The sequence below is a fragment of the Diceros bicornis genome, chromosome 18 (genome assembly GCF_020826845.1).
Source record: "Diceros bicornis minor isolate mBicDic1 chromosome 18, mDicBic1.mat.cur, whole genome shotgun sequence".
NCBI classification, from domain to species: Eukaryota; Metazoa; Chordata; class Mammalia; order Perissodactyla; family Rhinocerotidae; genus Diceros; species Diceros bicornis.
In genome coordinates, this window is record NC_080757.1 from 10,444,890 (window position 1) to 10,467,082 (window position 22,193).

Consider the following 22,193-nt stretch of genomic DNA (forward strand, 5'->3'; position numbering starts at 1 on the left):
GCAAAGAGCCAAGGAAGTCTTACCACTAGCCTTCACTAGGCTTAGTCCTACCATCAACCTTCTTTATCACCTTTGCCAGCTCCCAAAAATCCATCCCAGATAACCAACTCCCACCTTTTCCAGACCTAGCCCCAACCTTCTTTGGAGTTGGCACTTACCAGACTTAGGGGGCAACAGGTCAACAGAGGAGTTCTCGTTGTTCTGGGGTACTGTCTCCAGCAGCTGGGGGAAGACAGTAAGGTTGAAGATAGAAAGATACTACAAGATAGTAAGGTTCCCTGAGGACCAATAAAGGAGACCTAGATATGTGAGGGAAGCAGAGGCTAGGGAAGTAAGACCTAGGGTTGGTTGCCTAAGTTCCAGAAGGGACTTATGAGATAGGAATAAGACAGATTGGAATAGGAAGAAGCTGGGACAAAGTATTAGTCTTAGAAGGTGGATGAAGCCAGGGTCTTGGACTCCTCCAGTAGGAAGAAGAAAATAAGGTGGGATGGGTGGGTCCACTCTTACTTGGTGCAAAAAATGCTTGAGGCCCTCCAGCTGAGAAGGAGGTGGCAGCCCTTGCTTTAGGAAGCCATCCCCATCAGATCCAGGATCTTCCTCAGGGAATGGCCGTTCTGCCCTGTGATCGGGATGGAAGCCCCCAACTGCAGAGAAGGCCCCAGCTGTAAAGCGAAACAGCGGTGTGTGTTGTGTGCTGTAGGGGGAGGGGGTTCCTCCACAAATCAACTTGCCACATGCCCAGAAGATAGGGGCCTATTGAATATAAGAGGGACATCATAGCCAGGAGGAGGAGACAATGAAAGCTTAAAAAACAGCTGGAGAGGGAAGGGTTGAAGGTGACCGAGATGGCACAGCTGAATTCTAAGACACAATTGTAGACCAAAGGGGACAGCTGTGATTCTCAGACTCTAAATAAATAAGTACCACCATGAACTCCTTACAGACAGAAACCAATATCCAGAATGGATAGGATTAATAGACACATTCTAGATCCTTAACCAGAACATGCCCTCATTCTTTTTTTTATTATTACATAATTTTTAAATTTAAAATTGGAATATAATTCATCCCTCATTCTTAATTCAACCTGGGTTGTCACGTTTGCACCACGCAGAGCACCCCATCCACTCAAGTCACAGCTGCCTAAACCAGCGGTGGCCACCACACCCAAGGTCAGCCAATCGAAGGGATGGTTGCCAACCCATCAGATAACCTCTCTTTAAACTGGACCTAAGAAACTGAGGTACCAATGGCTCTATAAGGTTGTCTTGGCTGGAGTCAGTGTCATGGCTGGTCAAACTCATGTGCAAGCCAAAGTTATGAGAGTAAGAACCTTAATGAGAGACAGTGCTGGTCTACCAAGAGAAAGGAACAGATATGCAGGAAGAGGCAGAGTCAAGAGCCCATGCAGGCCCAAAGAGAGGAGGAACAGCTGCCTCAGTTCCTGATAGCACCCCTGGACACCAATTCCAGGTCTCATTAAGTCCAGCTACATCACATTTCCACGAGATCTCCCTCCCTTTATTTGAACCAAGTGGAGTAGATTTCTGCTCCTTGCAACTTATAATCACTAAGGCATCTGAAAAACTAAATACACACTCAAGTCCCAGATAGAAAGGAAGCTAGCTAAGAGGGAGCCAACTAGTGCATGGGAACCCCAGTGACTTCTGTCCCCATTGACCTGAGGATGAAGTAAGATCTGGCTTTGGCTCCAGGGGCTGGAAGGAATGTTGGCTCTGGAAAGTGGGGCCCAGCAGAAGGCTAAGATCTGGGGAAGAGCTGCAGAGAACAGGCGGCACTCCAGGCAGCTCGTCCCTTGCTTCCCGGCTCTGCTGCAATATAGGCTTCAGGGCCACAGCCACGGGAGGCACAGCCCGGATCCTCCTCTCCCCCTTCTCTGGTTCCTGAGGCCCAGGGCTGGAGGGGCTGGTGGTAGGAACCTGGGCACAACAGAGAAGCAGAAAGAAGGATCAAAGCCCACTGCATTTAAAAACACAAGATACGGTGCAGACACTTTAATAAGATTACAAATGAGTAGAACTTCCTTAAAAGGAGATTTGATAATATCCACTATATTTTAAAATGCTTATTTTTGACCTTACAATTCCATTTCTAGAAATTTTATAGATACACTTGCACAAACACATATATTAATGATATCTATTGCAGCATTGTTTATATAAGTAAAATATAGGAAACAACTTTAATGTCCACCAATAAGCACTTGGTTAAATAAAAAGTTATACAACAGTGTACAGAAGACTACCATTCGGGGGTCGGGGGGAGGGACACTCAAGACACCAGTAACAGTGGTTGCTTCTGGGGAGAGGAACCAGGAGCCTGAGGTGCAGGGATAGGATGGAGATGACTTTTCACTGTCTACCTTATTGAACTGTTTGCATTTTTTTTACCATGTGCATATTATTATCTATTCTGAAAAATATTTTAGCTAATAATAAAGATTTCATAATTAAAAGAAGAAAGTAGGACATGCCAACGTAAAAGGGCTGGATGAGACTCTCAACTCTACTCTAGGGCAGGACTTGGCAACAATTTTTGGCTCTTACCATCATAATTAATTCAGCTGCCATTTGGCAAAATTAGTACCATGCTGTATGCCTTACTACCTCTTGGGCTGGGAGAAGAGAGTCAAGCCCAATGCATTGGGGCTAGAGTGGGTGAGCTACGGCCATGGAGAAAAAGATTTCTTTTGATGAGACAGTTATTCTTTGGGAAAGTCCACAGATTTTCTTTTTCCTAATATAGGTCCTAGGACCTGAACTTAGGATTTCTCTCGGGAGGGAGCTAGATTTCCAAAGAAGGGACCTAAACACAACAACTCAGAGCAGCTTAGCTCCAGGGGCAACACCTACTGGGGGGTTAGGAGGCAGGGTGGTGGTGCTCAGCAGCTGGTTTGCCTCCTCCCAGTGGGCCTGCAGCATGGCTTGGAGCCGCTCGACCAGCTCCAGCCGCTGTTCCTCCAGCTGCCGGCTCCTGCTCTGCAGTTCCCGCACGCGCGCGTGCTCCCGGGCCAGTCTGAAGAAGAGACGGGAGAGTTGACGCAGGGCCTCTGAGGAAGCAGAGACTTGGAGAATGAGAAGAGCCAGAATGGCATGTCAGACATCTGAAATTCTGAAAAGACCTAGGGCCAATGTAAAAGAAGATAGATCTATGGAGGGAGCAACTTTTCACCATTCCCAGTTTGGGCTCTACGCACAGGAAAGGGACTGAGGCCTAAAAGGGATGCTCCAGGGACCGGTACCTGAGCTCATAGTCCTGAGCCACCTGCTGCTGCCTTTCCTCTCGTTCTGCCATTTCCACCTTGAACTGAGCCAAGTGAGTGGACAACTCCTGCTGGTGCTCTTCATTTAGGTCCTGCAGCTGCTTCCTAAGAGGACACGGGTGAGAAAAGAGGACTGACTCCGGATACAGAAGTAAACAAATGAGACAAAGTCAGAGGGTGTGCATGTGTGAGTGAGACAGGCAGCCAGCCTGGCCCCGGCACAGGTCGGGTCAGGAAAGTGGTAAGCACAAAGCTGGTGTCTCAGGATGGGTTCCCCAGAAGCAGAGGTTGAGATGAGGATTTATGGGAAAGTGATTCACTTATGAAGTGTTTCAAGAAAAAACTGGTGGGGGAGAGGGGTGAGGAAAAGTGAGCCTGAGATGGGAAGGAGGCCCAGTCCCACAGGGCAGCTCTTGCCCCAGCAGGGGCAAGGGAGCTGGGAAATTTATATTCCTGCACCCATCAGTTATTGGTTAAGGGCTACTCCCTATGGGATGAAAATTCCCCAGCACTCTGGCTCTTCCTGTGCACCTGCAGGCAGCTCTCCTGCAGAGAGCCTCGAGTCCCGGCTGACAGGAGCCAGCGTGTTGGAAAATGGTCAAAGCATCTGAGAGGACATGGGCAGGGCACTAACACCACCTGCTGTGGCTGGGGAGAAGCAGCACCCAGGAAGTCCCCAGTACCTGTGATGTTCCCTCAGGGAGGCTGCTTGCCGCAGGCTGCTCTCCTGAGCCTGTGCCAGCTGCTCTGTCACCCGCTGCTCTAGCTGCATAGCCAGCTCAGATTCCATCTGGATCCGCTGGCTTTCATACCGGGCCTGGGAGTGAAGGAAAAAGGGGTAATAGTCAGCTCCATTCTGTTGGGGCTCTGAAGAGGATGGAGGATATAATGTAGACGAAAAACCCACGTACCAACACTCCCCCTCATACGCCTAAGGGATGAAAAACAAGAATTTTGTCACAGGAGTGAAGCGGTTCCCTTTCCTTATTAAACCATGAAGTATTCACATCTTATTCATACACAAAAGTGAAAACAACTTTGGACAAAAGAAATAGGTTTTTTTAACCAAAAGAAATGTTAGGTAGAACAATCAAATCTGCTATATCCGTCTGAGATAACACATGCAGTATTCCTCCTGCAGTATCTGAAGCCAGTAAGCATTCAATAAATGTCAGTGTCCCTTCCTCCTAAAGCAGAATCAGTCTATATCGCTGTCTCCATTTTCTGACTTCATATTCCTTCTTCAACTCACTGAAATCTGATTTCCATTTATAGTACTTCATGGCAAAGAACTTAATGTCTAACTCCAATAGATAATTATGTGATCTCACTGTAACATCTGCCACCTACGTCAATCCTTCCTTCTAAAACCATTTTCCCCTTAGCTCCCAGGACGCCACCAGCTCCGCATCTCACTCCGTGTGACTGTTCCTCAGTCCCAGCTGATTGCGCTTCCTCCAACTGCCCAGAAAGGTTGAAGGTTTCCTGAGATCTGTCCTCAGGCCACTTTTTGACCATTTACTAACATTCTGGTCACTGCTGCTTTTACATGTATATAATAAACACTTGGCATTTAGGCCACGTTCTTTGCTACCGTTTATACCTTAAAACACTTTCTAAATCTCTCTCTTTAGCCTAGACCTTTCTTTCACACTTTAAGCCCATATACCCAGTAACCTACTGAACAGCTCTGTTTGGATACATTTCAAATAGAACACATCCAAAACTGAGCTCATTTGGTTTTTTACCCTCAACCCTTCTCTTCCTATTCTATTTCTTGCCTTAGTTAATGGCACCACTCTCCACTTGAAACCTGGAGTTCAAACTGACTCCTCCTACTTCTTTACCCCTTCATTCCATTCTACTTCCTTAACATCTCTCTAATTTACCCCTCCACTCACTTCTACATTAATTCAATACTATTTCAAATCTAACTGATCTCCCTGCCTCTATTCTACCCTCCACCTTCTCTTATTTTGGCTCCAATAGATCCTCCACTTCATGCTTGGGTGAATATTCTAAAATACAAATATGCTCAATTTATTCCCTTGTTTGAAACCATTCTAATGTCTCCACTGCCTAAAGTTCTGGCTGCTTAAAATGGCTTACAAGGCCCTTTCTGATCTCCCACCACCAATCTACCTCACCTCTCCCAAATAGGTTCCAATCATACCAAACTCCTTGCAGTTACGTAAATTCTTTTTTTGTTAATTTTTTTAAATTGTGGTGAAAAGCACATCGTATAAAATTTACCCTCTTAACCATTTTTAAGTGTACAGTTGAGTAGTGTTAACTATATTCACATCCTTGTGCAGATCTCTAGAATGTCTTCATCTTGCAAAACTGAAACTCTATACCCATTGAACAACAACTTCCCATTTCCCCCTCCCTCTAGCCCCTGGTAAGCACAATTCTCCTTTCTGTTTCCAAGATTTTGACTGCTCTAGATATCTCATTACCTAAATTCTTTTTTTTTTTTTTTGTGAGGAAGATCAGCCCTGAGCTAATATCCATGTCAATCCTCCTCTTTTTGCTGAGGAAGACCAGCCCTGAGCTAACATCTATTGCCAATCTTCCTCCTCTTTTTTTTTTGTTTTCCCTTTTTCTCCCCAAAGCCCCAGTAGATAGTTGTATGTCATAGCTGCACATCCTGCTAGTTGCCGTATGTGGGACGCTGCCTCAGCATGGCCGGACAAGCGGTGTGTCGGTATGCGCCTGGGATCTGAACCTGGGCCACCAGTAGCGAAGCACGCGCACTTAACTGCTAAGCCACGGGGCCGGCCCCCTCTAAGTTCTTTTAATTAAAAAATTTAATACGTACTCCCTTTGAGCCAGCAATTCCACTTTAAGGAATCTATCCTACAGAAGGGTGCCAAAGATTTATGTACAGTGATGTTCACTGCAGCACTGTTTTTAATAGTGAAAAATTGGTATCTGTGTAAATTTCTCATCAAAAGGAAAATGCTTAAGTAAACTATGATTCATCCATTCACGGCAATATTATATAATCCTCAAAAATAATGATGTACATCTATGTGTATTGATATGGAAAGATGTCTATGATATACTATGAGGTAAAATAAGTTGCAGTGAATGCAGAGCATGTTCATATTTTTTTTAAGCACCAACCCATAAATTCATATATGAAAAGGTTCTGAAAGGACACACACAAAGTGGTGTGATAAGAGAGGGTAACTAATACTTTTTATTTCTGTATTACTTGAACTTGTATTACAGATAACTTTTATATCTTAAAAATATTTTTAAAAGTTCTCTGGGAAGTCTACCTTGATCCATCCATGTAGAATTGATGGTTTCTATCTTTGTCTTTGATATTTACCTCTGATAAGTTAACTTTGATAATTTAAGTTATAATTTCTAAAGTAACCCCTAAACAAACAAACAGAAACTGAGTTTTTGACTTCAAAACTTGCTGACAAAGAAAATGAATTAAAAAAAAAAAGAATCTAAAAGATGACAAGAAAGAAGAGGAAAATAAACACTGAATAGGCAAGACAAAATAAGATATAAAGTTAAGATGTAGATCCAACTATGAATAAATAAATGTAAATGAACTTAATGCTCCAGCTAAAAGGCAAATATATAAAGGCTGAAAGTAAAAAGGTTAGAAAAATATGTCAGGCAAACTATTTGAAAAAAGAAAAAGGCTGGTATAGCTCTTTTAATATTAGGTAAAAATATACTCTTAGGCAAGAAGCCTTATAAGAGATAAAGAGTCACCTCATAAGGATAAAACATTCAATTTACCAGGAAAGATATAGCAATTTTAAAATTTATATGCATCTAATAACATAGCCTCAAAATGTATAAAGCAAAAATTGACATACTACAGGATAAACAGACAAATCCACACTCAGTGACACTTTAACAGAAAAAAAATCAATAAGGATATAATGATTTAAACAGCACAATTAAGGGGGCTGGCCCAGTGATGTAGTGGTTAAGCGCTCGTGCTTCGCTGCTGGCAGCCCGGGTTCAGATCCCGGGCGCGCACCGAGGCACCGCTCGTCAGGCCATGCTGTGGCGGCATCCCATATAAAGTGGAGGAAGATGGGCACAGATGTTAGCCCAGGGCCAGTCTTCCTCAGCAAAAAGAGGAGGATTGGCATGGATGTTAGCTCAGGGTTGATCTTCCTCACCAAAAAAAAAAAAAAACCCAGCACAATTAACAAACCAGATACATATACAAAGCTGCACCCAACAACTACAAAATACATATTTTCATGCACACACGAAACATTTAGAAAAATTGACCACATATTAAAACAAAATAAATCTCAAAAAATTTCAAAGAATTTAAATAATAAAAATAGCACATTCTTTCACGATGTCCACAAGAAACTCTCAAATGATGGGGGGTGGGGGGAGGGAGAGGGAGGGAGGTGCAGACAAATGTAGCAAAACATCAACTGATGAATCTAAGTGTATTCATTATACTGTTCATGCAATATTTCTTTAAGATTGAAATACTTCAAAACAAAACATCAGGTAGAATATACACAAATAAGTAATTTTTTAAAAGACCACACTCTCTAATCACAAACAGTTAAGCTATAAGTCAACAATAAAAATATAATTAGAAAAACCCTGTATGTTTGGAAATAACCCAGGAGGCCAAAAAGTAATCATATAAAACTCTGAATATTATTCAGAACAAAACAATAAGGAAAATACCACATAGGATAAGTTGTAGGATACACTTAAATTGATACTTACAGAGAAATTTAGAAAAGAAGGCTGAAAATTAATAAGCAAGCATCCATCTTAAGAATATTTTAAAAAGAACAACAGAATAAAACCAAAGAAAATATAAAGAATGAAATAAAGTACAGACATTAATATAATAGAAAAAAAAATCAACAAAGTCAAAAGTTAATTCTCTGAAAATATACTCAATTAAACTATAAGTAAGATGGTTTTAAAAAGAGAGTTTCAGAGACATGACATCATGAGAGAAGATGCTATTTATATACATATAGAAAGTATGAGCACACCAAAAACAGTTCAAGAAGAAATGGAAAGCTAAATATTTCCATAAACATTAAAGAAGCAAAATCATAGTCAAATATCAAATATTCAAGAAACATATTCATTCCAACCTTACAAACTATTTCAGAGTATAAAAAGAGGGGGAGTAGATCTTCATGTTTCTAGTACTGCCAGATTAAGTTATTCAGATTAACTCTCCCGCTGAACAAAAACAAACAAATTGGATAAAATATTAAAAATATATATATATACAAAGCGTCAAGGAGGTAACAAGAAGGTATGGAATTACTAGGCCAAAGTAAAAGAAAAATGAGAGCCTAGCCAGGTTAGCAAGCATGGTAGACAGCTGCTTTTGCCCTGTGGGTATCTGCTTACCCTAGAAAATTAAAACCATTGTTGTGACTGTCTTTCAAGGGCAAATAAACAGAAATCAAAGGCCATGGCCCACATAAATTGGGGAGTCTAACTGGAGACCCTCCTCACAATAAGTTGAGACTCCAATGAGCTTCACCCTCAGGGTGAAGGTGAACCAGAAGTGGAACAGCCTACACAAAATTAAAGGTCAGCTTGAATTATCCAGGAATCCCCACCCTTGAAAATTTGCTTTAATCTGGTTCTGGACTTGTAGTGTCTTTCAGGGCCTAATAGAAGCAAATGCAAATCTTCTCTAGAGCAAAGTACTTTCATTGCAGGCCTCAAATTATTCCTACAACTTTTCCAGTACAAGGTCCAGCACAAAAAATAAACAGGACGTAGGGAAACTAGACTCCATGGGAGCTAGCAAAAAGAAAAGAAAAGAAAAGGATCCTCAGACATTTCAGATATTGGAATTATCATCTACAGATAATAAAACTGTGTTTAAAGTAATCAAAGACAAACTTGAAATATCAGAGAACAAGAAACTATGAAAAATTAAGATTTGAAAATAAAAACAACAGTACTTTATAAAATAAAAAATACAATAAATAAAATTAAAAATTCAATGGGTGGATATAACAGTAGATTAGACAAAGTTGAACAGAAAATTAGTGACCTGGAAGACAGATAGGAAATTATCTAGAGTGAGCATGAAAACATAGAAGATGGAAAAGATAAAAAAGAGTGAGCAACATAGATATAGGGAAAAGATCTAACATACATTTAATCAGATTCCAGAAAGAGACGACAGAGACAATGGAGCAGAGGCAATATGCAGAGATAATGACTGAGAATTTTCCAGAGCTGATGAAAGATACCACTCCACTGATTCAAGAAGGCTTAAGAATCCCAAAAAGGATTTTTAAAAAAATTTTAAAAATCCACACTAAATGCATCCAAGTTTACTTTTCCCTGTGGTGTTAATTAGCTGCCTGTCTCTTCATTAATTATGTCAATGCATATGAAACTTCCATTTTCATGAGGGTGAATTAACAAGGCTTCTTTGAACAGGCCTGACAAAAAGCCAGCCCAACTACCTGTGACAATAGGGATAATGAAGACTGCTGGTAGTCAATGCCACGTTTGATTGCAAAGATTTGCTTCCTCTGGCCCCAGAGCCCTTCTCACCTCTCCTTCCCTTGTGACCACCACAACAGGCACTTTTGTGAAGCCAAGGATATCAGCTCTGCTAGGGACAGCCCATATACCTGCCCATACTCCAGAGATTAAAAAAAACCCAAAAAACTACACAGAAAATCTTAAAAGCAAGAGTGGTCAATTGACAGCTGACTTCAACAGGAACAATGGAAACCAGAATAATATTTTTAATGTTAAAATAACTACCAACCTAGAATTCTACACCCAGGAACTCCTTCAAAAATGAATGTGAAATAAAGACATTTTCAAACAAAAATAAACAAACAAAAGAGATTCTGCCACCAAGAAAAAGATCCCAGATGGAAAGTCTGAGTTCAAAGAAGGGAAGAAGAGCAAAGAAAGTAGTAAATTATGTGGATACCTCTAAGTGAGTATTAACTTTATAGAACAGTATTAATACTTTTTTTTTATTATGAAGGTCAGCCCTCAGCTAACATCCATGCCAATCCTCCTCTTTTTGCTGAGGAAGACTGGCCCTGAGCTAACATCTGTGCACATCTTCCTCCACTTTGGGACGCCGCCACAGCATGGCCTGAGAAGTGGTGCGTCGGTGCGTGCCCAGGATCCAAACCCTGGCCGCCAGCAGCGGAGCGTGCACACTTAACTGCTACGCCACGGGGCCTGCCCCACTATTAATATTCTATGGAAGTCTCTTATTCAAAACATAGAATTAAAAAAACATAAACAGAGTGATGGCACAGAAAACGGTGGAGCAGGAAACTCCATTCAGAGGTTGGTCCTTCTACTGAAACAACTATTAAGCTGGGAAAAAACAATCAAAATCAACTATTTGGGAACTCTGGAACCTGATCAGCAACCAAGAGAGTGCTTGATGAAGGGAAAGGCTGCTCAACTTCAGTAGGAGAGCCTGTAGTGTGAACCACCTACCATCCCCTATCCCTCAGCAATGGGAATGGCAGCCCATGTTGCTAGAGTGGCTGGCTGAAGCAAGGGTGGGCAGTAGGGAACTTGTCCTCCAAAAACGTGGGATTTATGTGTTTTGGTCAGTCTAGCAGTTCCCTGAGGAACAAGAGCAGACAAATGCCTTTTGTTTTGGGCCCCTTGGGCTATAGAAGCTTCCCTAGCAAGATCTAACAGAAGATTTAAAGAGACATATATACTTCTTTTGGGGGGATCCAGACACTTAAGAAAATCTATGTCAGTTTACAGGCTAATCACAGAGATAAGAGAACAGAATGTCAATTACCACACACAATAAGAAATACAGACTTGGCAAAAATAGTTTAGAAAGTCACTATACAAATAGATGGCTGTAGCCACCAAAAGAAATCCCTGAGGAGGAAGAGAACACTCAAACTGTCCAGCTGTCAACAAAAAAATTACAAAACACACAAAGAAACAAGCAAATAAGCAGCATTCAAAGGAAAAAGAGAATTTGATAGGAACTCTTCCTGTGGAAGCCCAGACATTGGGAGTTCTAGTCAAAGAGATTAAATTAGAAGTCTTAAGTATGCACAATGAGCTAAAGGAAAATCATGGACAACAAACTAAAGGAAATCAAAACGCATGAACAAATAGGGAATGTCAATAAAGAGGCAGAAACTATAAAAAGGAACCAAATAGGAATTCTGGAGCTGAAAAGTACTATTAGTGACATGGAAAATTCACCAGGTACCACTACACGTCTATTAGAATGGCCAAAATCCAGAACACTGACCACACCAAATGTTGGTGAGGCTATAGAGCAACAGAAACTCTCATTCATTGCTGACGGGAATGCAAAATGGTACAGCCACTTTGGAAGACACTGTGGTGGTATCTTACAAAACTAAACATCTTACCATACGATGCAGCAGTCACACTCCTTGGTATTTACCCAAAGGAGCTGAAAACTTATGTCCACACAAAAACCTGTACACGCTGGGCTGGTCCCATGGCTTAGCGGTTAAGTGCACACGCTCCGCTGCTGGGGGCCTGGGTTCGGATCCCGGGCACCAACGGATGCACCGCTTCTCTGGCCATGCTGAGGCCGTGTCCCACATACAGCAACTAGAAGGATGTGCAACTATGACATACAACTATCTACTGGGGCTTTGGGGAAAAATAAATAAATAAATAAAAATTACAAAAACCTGTACACGGATGTTTATAGCAGCTTTATTCATAACTGCCAAAACTTAGAAGCAACCAAGATGTCCTTCAGTGGGTAGGACAGATAAATAAACTGTGGTACATCCAGAAAATGGAATATTATTTAGCACTAAAAAGAAATGAGCTATCAAGCCGTGAAGTCATGGAGGAAACTTAAATGTACGTTACTAAGTGAAAGAAGCCAATCTGAAAAGGCTACATACTGTATGATTCCAACTATAGGACATTCTGGAAAAGGCAAAACTGGAGAAAGTAAAAACATCAGTGGCTGCCTGGGATTAAAGGGAGGATGGGATGAATAGGCGGTGCACAGAGGATTTTTAGGGCAGTGAAACTACTAAGTATGATACTATAAATATGGATACATGTCAGTATAAATTTTTCCAAACCCATATAGCATACAACACCAAGAATGAACCCTAATAAACCATAGACTCTGGGTGATAATGATGTGCCAATGTAGGTTCACCAATTGTAACAAATGTATTACTCTGGTAGGGGATATTGATAAGAGGGAAGCTATGTATGTGTAGAAGTAGGGGGTATACAGGAAATCTCTGTACATTCTGCTCAATTTTGCTGTAAACTTAAAACTGCTCTAAAAAATAAAATCTATTTTAAAAAATTCACTAGAAGGGCTCAATGGCAGATTTGAGCAGGCATAAGAAAGGGTCAATGAACTTGAAGATAAGGCAATTGAAATTATCCAATCTGATGAACAGAAAGAAAAAAAGAATGAAGAAAAATAAACAGAACCCGAGAGACCTGTGGGACATAACCAAACATACCAACATATGCATTAGCAAGTCCCAGAATAAAAAGAGAGAAAAAGGGACAGAAAAAATATTCGAAGAAATAATGGCTGAAAACTTTACAAATTTGATGAAAGACATAAATTATCTACACGTCCCAGAAACCCGACAATCTCTAAGCAAAATAAACTCAAAGAGATCCATACTAAGACACATTATAGTCACACTGCCAAAAGCCAAACACAAAGAGAGAATCTTGAAAGCAGCAAGAGAGAGGCAACTTGTTACTTACACAAGAGCCTCAATAAGATTAACAGCTGATTTGTCGTCAGAAATCCTGGAGGCCAGAAGGTGGTGGAATGACACATTTAAAGTGCTGAAAGAAAAACAACTGTGAACCAAGAATTCTATATCTAGAAAAAAAAAATTCTTCGAGAATGAAGGAGAAATTAAGACATTCCCAGATAAACAAACCTAAGGGTCTTCATTACTAGTAGACCTGCCTGACAAGAAATGCTAAAGGGAGTCCTCAGGCTAAAATGAAATGAAACTATACGGTAACTAGAAGCCATATGAAGAAATAAAGAACATTGGTAAATATAGGTATTTACATAGGTAAATATAAAAGTCTGTATTATTGTACTTTTGGTTTGTAACTCCTTTTTCCATATACAATTTAAAAGGTAAATGCATAAAACAGTAATTATAAATCTGTGACAAGAACAACATGAAGGGGTAGGGAAAGAGATATAGAGGAACAGAGTGCTTGTACACTGTTGAAACTAAAGTTGGTATTATATAAACTAGGTTATTATTACTTTAAGACGTTAATTGTAATCCCAAGGTAACCATTAAGAAAATAACTTTAAAAATATACAGAAAAGGAAAGAAGAGAATCAAAATGGTATCAACAAAAAAACAAACAAACAAACAAAGGCAGTAATGGAGGAATTGAGGAACCAAAACATATAAGACATACAGAAGACAACTATAGGCATCCCTCGGAGATACTGCAGGTTCAGTTCCAGACCACTGCAATAAAGTGAATATTTCAATAAAGTGAGTCACATGGAATTTTTGGTTTCCCAGTGCATATAAAAGTTATGTTTATACTATACTGTAGTCTATTAAGTGCACAATAGCATTATGTCTAAAAAAACAATGTACATACCTTAATTAAAAAATACTTTATTGCTAAAAAATCAGCTGAGACTTCAGCAAGTTGTAATCCTTTTGCTGCTGGAGGGTCTTGTCTCAATGTTGATGGCTGCTGACTGATCAGGGTGGTGGTTGCTGAAGGTTGGGGTGGCTGTGGCAATTTCTTAAAATAAGACAACAATGAAGTTTGCTGCATTGATTGACTCTTCTTTTCATGAACAATTTCTCTGTAGCGTGTAATGCTGCTTGATAGCATTTTACCCACAGTAGAACTTTTTTCAAAATTAGAGTCAATCCTCTCAAACCCTGCCACTGCTTTATCAACTAAGTTTATGTAATATTCTAAGTTCTTTGTTGTCATTTCAACAATCTTTACAACATCTTCACCGGGAGCAGATTCATCTCAAGAAACCACTTTGTTCATCCATAAGAAGCAACTCCTTAATCCCTCAAAGTTTTATCATGAGTTTGCAGCATTTCAGTCACATCTTCAGGCTCCACTTCTAATTCTAGTTCTCTTGCTATTTCCTCCACATCTGCAGTTACTTCCTCCACTGAATTCTTGAACTCCTCAAAGTCATCCGCGAGAATCGGAATCAACTTCTTCCAAACTCCTGTTAATGTTGATATTTTGACCTCTTCCCATGAATCACAAATGTTCTTAATGGCATCTAGAACGGTGAATCCTTACCAGAAGGTTTTCAATTTACTTTGCCCAGGTCCATCAGAGCCACTCTCTATGGTAGCTATAGCCTTATCAAATGTATTTCTTAAATAAGACTTGAAAGTCAAAATTACTCACTGATCCATGGGCTGCAGAATGGATGTTGTACCAGCAGGCATGAAAACAACATTAATCTTGTTGTACCTCTCCATCAGAGCTCTTGGGTGACCAGGTGCCCTGTCAACGAGCAGTAGTATTTTGAAAGCAATCTTTTTTTCTGAGCATGAAGTCTCAACAATTGGCTTAAAATATTCAGTAAACCGTGTTGCAAACCATGTAAGTTGTCATCCAAGCTTTGCTGTTCCATTTATAGAGCACAGGCAGAGTAGATCTAGCATAATTCTTAAGGGCCCTAGGATTTTTGGAATGGTAAATGAGCATTGGATTGGCTTCAACTTAAAGTCACCAGCTGCATTAGCCCCTAAGAACATAAGCCCCTAAAGAACAAGAGTCAGCTTGTTCTTTGAAGCTTTGAAGTCAGGAACTGACTTCTCCTCTCTAGCTATGAAAGTCCTAGATGGTATCTTCTTCCAATATAAGGCTGTTTTGTCTACATTGAACATCTGTTGTTTAGTGTGCCCACCTTTATTATCTTAGCTAGATCTTCTGGATAACTTACTGCAGGTTCTACATCAGCACTTGCTGCTTCACCATGCACTTTTATATTATGGAGATGCCTTCTATCTGTAAACCTCATGAACCAACCCCTGCTAGCTTCAAACTTTCCTTCTGCAGCTTCCTCAACTCTCTCACCCTTCATAGAATTGAAGAGAGTTAGGGCCTTGCTCTGGATTAGACTTTGGCTTAAGGGAATTTTGTGGCTGGTTTGATCTTGTATCCAGACCTCCAAAACTTTCTCCATATCAGCAATAAGGTTGTTTCGCTTTCTTATATTCGTGTGTTCACTGGAGTAGCACTTTTAATTTCCTTTAAGAACTTTTCCTTTGCATTCACAACTTGGGTAACTGTCTGGTGCAAGAGGCCTACCTTTCAGCCTATCGCAGCTTTTGACATGCTTTACTCACTAAGTATAATTATTTCTAGCTTTTGACTTAAAGTGAGAGACGTGAGACTCTTCCTTTCACTTGAACACTTAGAGGCCATTGTAGGGTTATTAAGTGGCCTAATTTCAGTATTGTGTTGCAGGGAAGAAGGAGTCCCGAGGAGAGAGAGAGACCGGGGAATAGCCAGTCGGTGGAGCAGTCAGAATACATACATTTATCGATGAAATTTGCTGTCTTTTATAGGCATAGTTCATGGTGCCCCAAAACAATAACAATAGCAACATCAAAGATCACAGATCACAGATCACCATAACAAATATAATATTGAAAAAGTCTGAAATATTGCAAGAATTACCAAAATGTGACATAGAGACACACAAGCGAGCAAACGCTGTTGGAAAAATGGCGCCAATAGACTTCCTCAATGCAGGGTTGCCACAAACATTCAATTTGTAAAAAATGCAGTATCTCTGAAGCATAATAAAGCAAAGTGCAATAAAACGAGGTATGCCTGTAGCTAAATGGCAGAAGTAAGTCCTTCCTTATCGATAATTACTTTAAATACAAATGAACTAAATGCTCCAATTAAAAGGCAGATATTGGCAGAATGGATTTAAAAAAAACACGACCCACCTATATGTTCTCTACGAGAGACTCACTTTAGATACAAATACACAAAGAAGTTAAAAGTAAAAGGATGAAAAAAGATAGTCCTTACAAACAGCACCAAAAGAGAGCTGAGGGGTTATACTATTATCAGACCAAATAGATTTTAAGCCAAAAAAGGTTATATCAAGAAGACATAACAATTATAAACATATATGCACCTAACAGCGTCCCAAAACATATGAAGAAAAAATTGACAGAATTGAAGGGAAAAATACAGACAGTTCTCCAGTAATATTTGGAAACTTCAATACCCTACTTTCAACAATGGATAGAACAATAAGGAAACAGAGGACTTGAACAACACTATAAGCTAGGCACTATTCAGGGATTCAACAATGAACAGACAAAAATCCTTGCCCTCATGGACCTTACAGAAATTAAACAAGATGTTAAAAGGAAGACTATGTAGGATATTAGGAGAAAAATTAAACAGGAAAGGAGAACAGGGATTGTCAGAGGGTTGCAGAGTTTACTTAGTGTGGTTAGGGAAGACCTCACTAAGAAGATGACATCTGAGCAAAGAGCAGTTCTCCTTACCCTCAATTATCATGTTTATCATAATACTTCAAAAACGTGTGTACTAGACAAACTCCCCGTCTAGCTGGTGAAATCCTTGTTGGTCAGGACTAGTTTCAGCTCCCAGCATAGAGCTTACACAGAGGGGCTGTTTAATAGGCTTCCTGAATTGAAATGAGAGAACAATCATCACCTGTGTGAACATGTGCACGCATACACACAGTTCAGAGGGTTACTGTGGTATATAAATTGCTACTGAATTGTTTACTAACATCTTTACCCTTGGCCCTCCATAGTAAATTAGTTTCCATGTGGTCAGTCCTTCAATTCAATGGGCTAGGTGAGAAGTAAAAGGAGTCGTTTTCTCAAACACTGGCCTCACTACCCAGAAACTGGATATCTCCTAAAGACCAACCATTAATAAGGAAAAAAGTCTCCTAGACTAACTTGCTCTTAGGAACTCTCTTAACACACATTTTACACATAAAAACAGAGGCCTATAAAGGTCAAAATTCTAGTTAGAAATGGGAGTATTTGCTGGGGCTCCTTAAAGGTCACTCTGCCTCAGATCTACTCCCAACCAAGAAAAAGCCTCCAGAACCCTCTGCCTCCTGACCTGCACCAAGCTCATTTCCAGTTGCAAGGCATCTCTCTCTCTCCGAGCTGTATCCAGCTCTCCTTCCAACCGCCGCACCTCAGACTGCACCAATGCCAACTGTTGCTGGGCCTCCCGGGCTGCCTGGGCCTCCCTCTGGGTGTTCCCCTGAGAAAGGGAAATCAGACTTAAGTACGTACCTCATTTCCTGTCTCCTGGTTACCTCCATTCCCCAATTCCTTCTCCCATACCCTAAAACCCAAGCTTCCTCTCTCTCTCTCCACATTTGACCTATTTCCTCATCTCTGTTCAATCTCACTCTTTGGCCTTCCATGCATTTGATGCCCCCAGCCCTTCCTGCTGGCCCTACACTCTCAATCCTGTCTCTCACATATAGTTCTCTCCATCTTGGTCCCCTACACCCCATATTCTGACCCGTCTCATTCAATTATTTTGCCCTTCATCTGTTCCCCAACAGCTGCTTTTACCTTCTCCCGTTCCAGCTGAGCCTGGCCCTCCTCCTGCAGTGCCTGGTAGTGTTCCTTAAGCTGGTGCTCTTGCTGGGCCCGGGCCTGCCGTTCTTCTTCTAGGGCAACCTGAAGTGTCTCCAACTGGCGATGCTCGCTGCGTTGCCCAGCCCGAGCCTCATCCCGTTCATCCTGCAGGGCCCGGCACCGCTGCTGTTCTAGCTCCAAGCTCAGGGTCAGAGCTTGCCTTTCCTCTTCCTATAGCCCCAGGAGAAAACCAAGATCCTTAGCACGCACTCAAGAGACAAGCAATCTGCCCCTCACCCCCATACAATGTGCCTACTGAGAATTACACCCATTAAAAAGATAATAGTTGACAAGCCCACAGGATTACAATATAGTAGGTAAGAGCTTCTGTTCCAGAATTAGGTAGACTTGGGTTCAAATCTCAGCTTGAATCCCAGTTCTGTCATTTACTATGTGTTCTTAGGGAAACATCCTTATCTATAAAATGGGAATAATATTAGGGTCTACCCTGTGAGGATTAAAGTAAAAAGTGTATGTAAAGCATTTAGCACAGTGTCTAGCACATAGTAAGTACTCAATACACAATAGCTAACACCATCATCATCAAAAGACATTCCACAAAGACTAGAAAATCCAGCCTATAATCATGTACTAGCCAAGCAGCAACCATCATCAGCACTGTCAGATGTAGCCTGTTAAGACTACAAGTACCAGCATGCACGTAGCAAGCATGTGTCATGCAAGCAACAAGTTCCAAACCTGGCTACTAATTCATATGGGTAATCATCTTATCATTTCAGCAATAAGAAACTTGAGTGAGTCTCATCCCACACCTTTTTTAGCTATGCCCTGGACCAGAGCTCCCAAACCTGGCTGAACAGAATCACCTAGGAAATTTTGGAAAATATTTAGGTTCTCCAGCCCTACAATATATCTACTAAATCCAAACCTCTGGGGATGGGTCTCAGAAATCTATATTTTAAAATAATTCCCAAGATGATTCTAACGAGGATGCAATTTGCAGAGTCTCTCAAACTTACTCGGTGGCAGAGACATTTTGTTGTAGAGTATCTAGCAGAACTAGTGTTCTAAGGAACACATTTTGGCAAACACTGCCCTGGTGCAACTCAAATTATGAACTCCCACAATCCACCAATCACCCCTAGCTCTCTAGAAGTAATTAACAGCCTCCCTTGGAATTAACTTAACCCAGCACTCTCACCAGCGTCTCTCTTTCCCGTTGCTGCAGTCTGGCACCTTCCTGTTCACGATTCAGGGCCTCCATGGCCTCAGAAAGGCTTTGTTCCAGGCGGGTTACCGTCTTTCAGGGAGAGCGGAACATAGGACAGACGAACTGAGGGGAATCCCTGTATATTATACTTCAAAAAGCATTAACAATGTAAACTTGAAAAGTAAGACTTAACTAAATGACTTGTGACCCAAAGAGAAGACTACATGGTGTGAGAAAAGCTGGGAAGACATTGACAATGCAAGTGTGACAGCAGGAACAGTGAACGGAGAGGAAATAGGGGAGGAGAACTATCAGGACAACTACTGCAAGAATGAAGTCAATCTGTTGGGAACCCTAAGTCCAGAGCTATTTCTACCCCCTTTCATCTAGCAATCTGTGACCTAGGTTCTAATGCCATACGATCCAGGTTGCCCACCTCTTGCTGTTTGCTTCTAGTGAGTTCAGCTGCCTGGCGCTCCTCCTGGAGTCCCCGAAGCACCTCTGTCCGTTCAGCTTCATGCCGGTTCCAGCCCTCCACCACTCGGGCCAGGGTCTCAGGAGAGGAAAGTCAGATGGAATTTCAAAATAACTTTTTTGTCCTCTTTCTGCCCACAGGGGCAGGGTCAATATCCACCTTCTCCCAGTGGTCAGTAAACCCACCCCTTACCCCAGCTCCTAATGTGGACAAAGAAACATTGGTTGACCACCCCCTATTTACTACTCCTTAGTGCCCCCCATGAAGAGACCCACCCACATTCTGCTACCCTGGCACCTTGTCCAGTTGTTCGATCATGATATCTTTCTTGCGGTCAGCAGTCACAGCCACAGCTAACTGTTGCTGTAGCTCTAGCACTCGAGTCTGTAGGCTCTGAATATGGCGCTCACAGTGCTAGGAGGAAGGGTGAAGAGTCTGGGTGTTATTATCGTTAATCTGACCAAAGCACCAAACTTCCCAGCTCCTCCAGGGGAAACGGGCTGGAGACAGGGAGCCTGGGTCTCAAGAACAGAACAGGTTTGGAGAGGGAGAAGCAAGAATTCTGGTAGAGGAGCCTCGAGCCCCAAGACCTCCAACACCTTCCTCTACCTTCTCAGGAAATAGGAGCTTAGCTTCCAGGCTCTTACCTTTCCTAGATCTCCTAAGAAAAATTTCCAGGAGACTTTTGGCAGGGTGCTGCAGTCCACACTGCAAAGAGCAGGAAGCTACTCCTGCCTTAAGAAGCTCACTGGATACAATGATTAAACATAGCAAGGATAAAGGAGAAAGCCTTTCATTCATGCCTAGGCAGTTTAAAATAGAGAAAGACAGTGTTCCAAAAACGATAACACAACAAGTGATTTTGACTTTTCCTCTGCCTTCTCTCTCTCTCTGCCCTCTTCAGACAGGCTACAGCTCACAGAGATATAGCTTATTTTATCACCAATAGCTATAAAACCTTTGCACAAGCCAGCAAAGTTCATTGCTCATTCACCAAACACTTATGGAGTGTTTCTATGTGAGGGGTATACTCTAGACCTTAGGGAGACAGTGCTGAACAAGACAAGGTATGACCCTCATAGAGCTTAGACTTTAGAAGGGAAAAACAAACAAGATATACCAGACTGTGATAAGCTATAGGAAAGAAATAATCAAGTGATCTGAAGGAACACCTGGAGGGGAAGTGTGCCATCTTAGACAGGATGGTCAAAGAAAGCTTCCCTGAAGAGCCATTTGAGCAAAGTCCCAGATTGCAGGTCCTTAACCCTCAACCCTTTTTCTAATCTTTGCTGCTTTCAAAAAGAAGCTTTTGTATCTTACCTTGCGACGGGTATGCTCTGAATCCAGTGCATCTCTCAGGCCCTGAAAATCCGGGGGATTGAGTGGGGGCCCTGGCCGAAGGCTGGTGTAGCGGGGAAACAACTCCTCCAGGGCTTGGGCTGAGCTAGATGGAGACAAGTCTTGCAGGGGCCGGGTGCTGAGCAAATTAAGTAGAGAATGCTAGGGTTGGGAAAGCTTTTGAGATTCACTAATCCAACTGTGATATTTCACAAATGAGGAAACTGAAACTCAGAAAGGGCAAGAGACTTGCCCAAAGTCATTACGCTAGGTAGTGACAGAGCCACAGATAGCAGAGAGGTTCTGTGATTCACTCTACAGTGCTCCTTCCTCTAAGCCACACTCCCTGCAGTAAAAAGCCTCAGCAGAAACAAGCTAACTCTTCTGGGGGAAGAAAGACTAGACGTTGGGAAAAAGCCAGGTACTAGGCAGCAGATTCCCATGCTCCTGAAGGAGTAAAGGGGTAGAAGATAGGAGAGAAAGGACGAAAGCTAAAAGCTAAGTGACAAGCATCTTAGGTCCTCAAGAACTACAAAAGCAGTAAAGGAAGAACCAAAGAATACAACACTTGGCTTTCCAAGAAAGCAAGCAAACTAGGAGAACCCCAAGGAGAACTCACTTAAGCAAGGTGGCTGTGCTGTCACTGTCAAAGGAGTCCTCTTCCCGTCTCTCTGAGCCAGCACCTGGGGTAAGGGGATCCCCTGCAGGCAGCCAGAGGGACCCCACAGCCAGGGTCAGGTAAGGATAGGAACAGAGACCACTTGAAGGAGAAGAGAGGAGAGGGCTCTCCTTTCTACCTCACTCACTCCTCTGGCCCCTCTCCCAAAAAACTGGAGCCTTTCCTCCTGAAACCTCTTGTCTCAGAGGTCTAGATTCCCCCGCCCCCTTTCTCTACTTTCTCCCACCCCTTAAATCTAGGTTCTCCTTTATAGGGAAGAGGGTTACTCACGATAGGCTGTTTCACGTGAGGTTTGGAGCATGCTCTGGAGCTGACCCCGGACACTTTCCATCTCAAAGATATGCCTGGAACCATCCTAGAAAAAAGCAACACAGAAATCAGATGCAACCTGTATAATCTATATTCTACCTACTGTCAGGGTAGATGGCATCCAGTACCCCCTAAAACCCAAGAATTTTTACTCTAGCACCTGGGGAAGCCAAGAAAAACAGAACTGACCCTATAGCGGTCAGAAACTCAAATGTCTACAGAAGCCATAAAGGTAGTATAAATGAATTAATTGGGCAAGTTAAGAC

General features: G+C 41.8%; 1 protein-coding gene across 10 annotated transcripts in view; it reads right to left on the bottom strand.

Annotated features, from left to right (window-relative positions):
• Nucleotides 1-22,193, bottom strand: part of CNTROB (centrobin, centriole duplication and spindle assembly protein) — a 48,370-nt gene that overhangs the window by 24,373 nt on the left and 1,804 nt on the right. For 8 of the 10 annotated variants that reach the window (XR_009222663.1, XR_009222662.1, XR_009222661.1 and 5 more), the window contains exons 2-15: nucleotides 21,889-21,973; nucleotides 21,559-21,640; nucleotides 20,922-21,078; nucleotides 19,899-20,015; nucleotides 19,563-19,679; nucleotides 19,118-19,216; nucleotides 17,890-18,126; nucleotides 17,423-17,569; nucleotides 3,970-4,103; nucleotides 3,266-3,391; nucleotides 2,877-3,039; nucleotides 1,685-1,943; nucleotides 511-665; nucleotides 159-222 (exon numbers count right to left, since the gene is read on the bottom strand). Coding sequence is in view for 6 of the 10 variants with exons in the window: in XM_058559791.1 (XP_058415774.1) it covers nucleotides 159-222; nucleotides 511-665; nucleotides 1,685-1,943; nucleotides 2,877-3,039; nucleotides 3,266-3,391; nucleotides 3,970-4,103; nucleotides 17,423-17,569; nucleotides 17,890-18,126; nucleotides 19,118-19,216; nucleotides 19,563-19,679; nucleotides 19,899-20,015; nucleotides 20,922-21,078; nucleotides 21,559-21,640; nucleotides 21,889-21,973 (1,942 nt within the window). In the remaining 4 variants the exon portion in view is untranslated. Of the gene's footprint in view, nucleotides 1-158; nucleotides 223-510; nucleotides 666-1,684; nucleotides 1,944-2,876; nucleotides 3,040-3,265; nucleotides 3,392-3,969; nucleotides 4,104-17,422; nucleotides 17,570-17,889; nucleotides 18,127-19,117; nucleotides 19,217-19,562; nucleotides 19,680-19,898; nucleotides 20,016-20,921; nucleotides 21,079-21,558; nucleotides 21,641-21,884; nucleotides 21,974-22,193 lie in introns of those variants that run through there. The other 2 variants (XM_058559793.1, XM_058559792.1) reach the window with 2 other exon arrangements.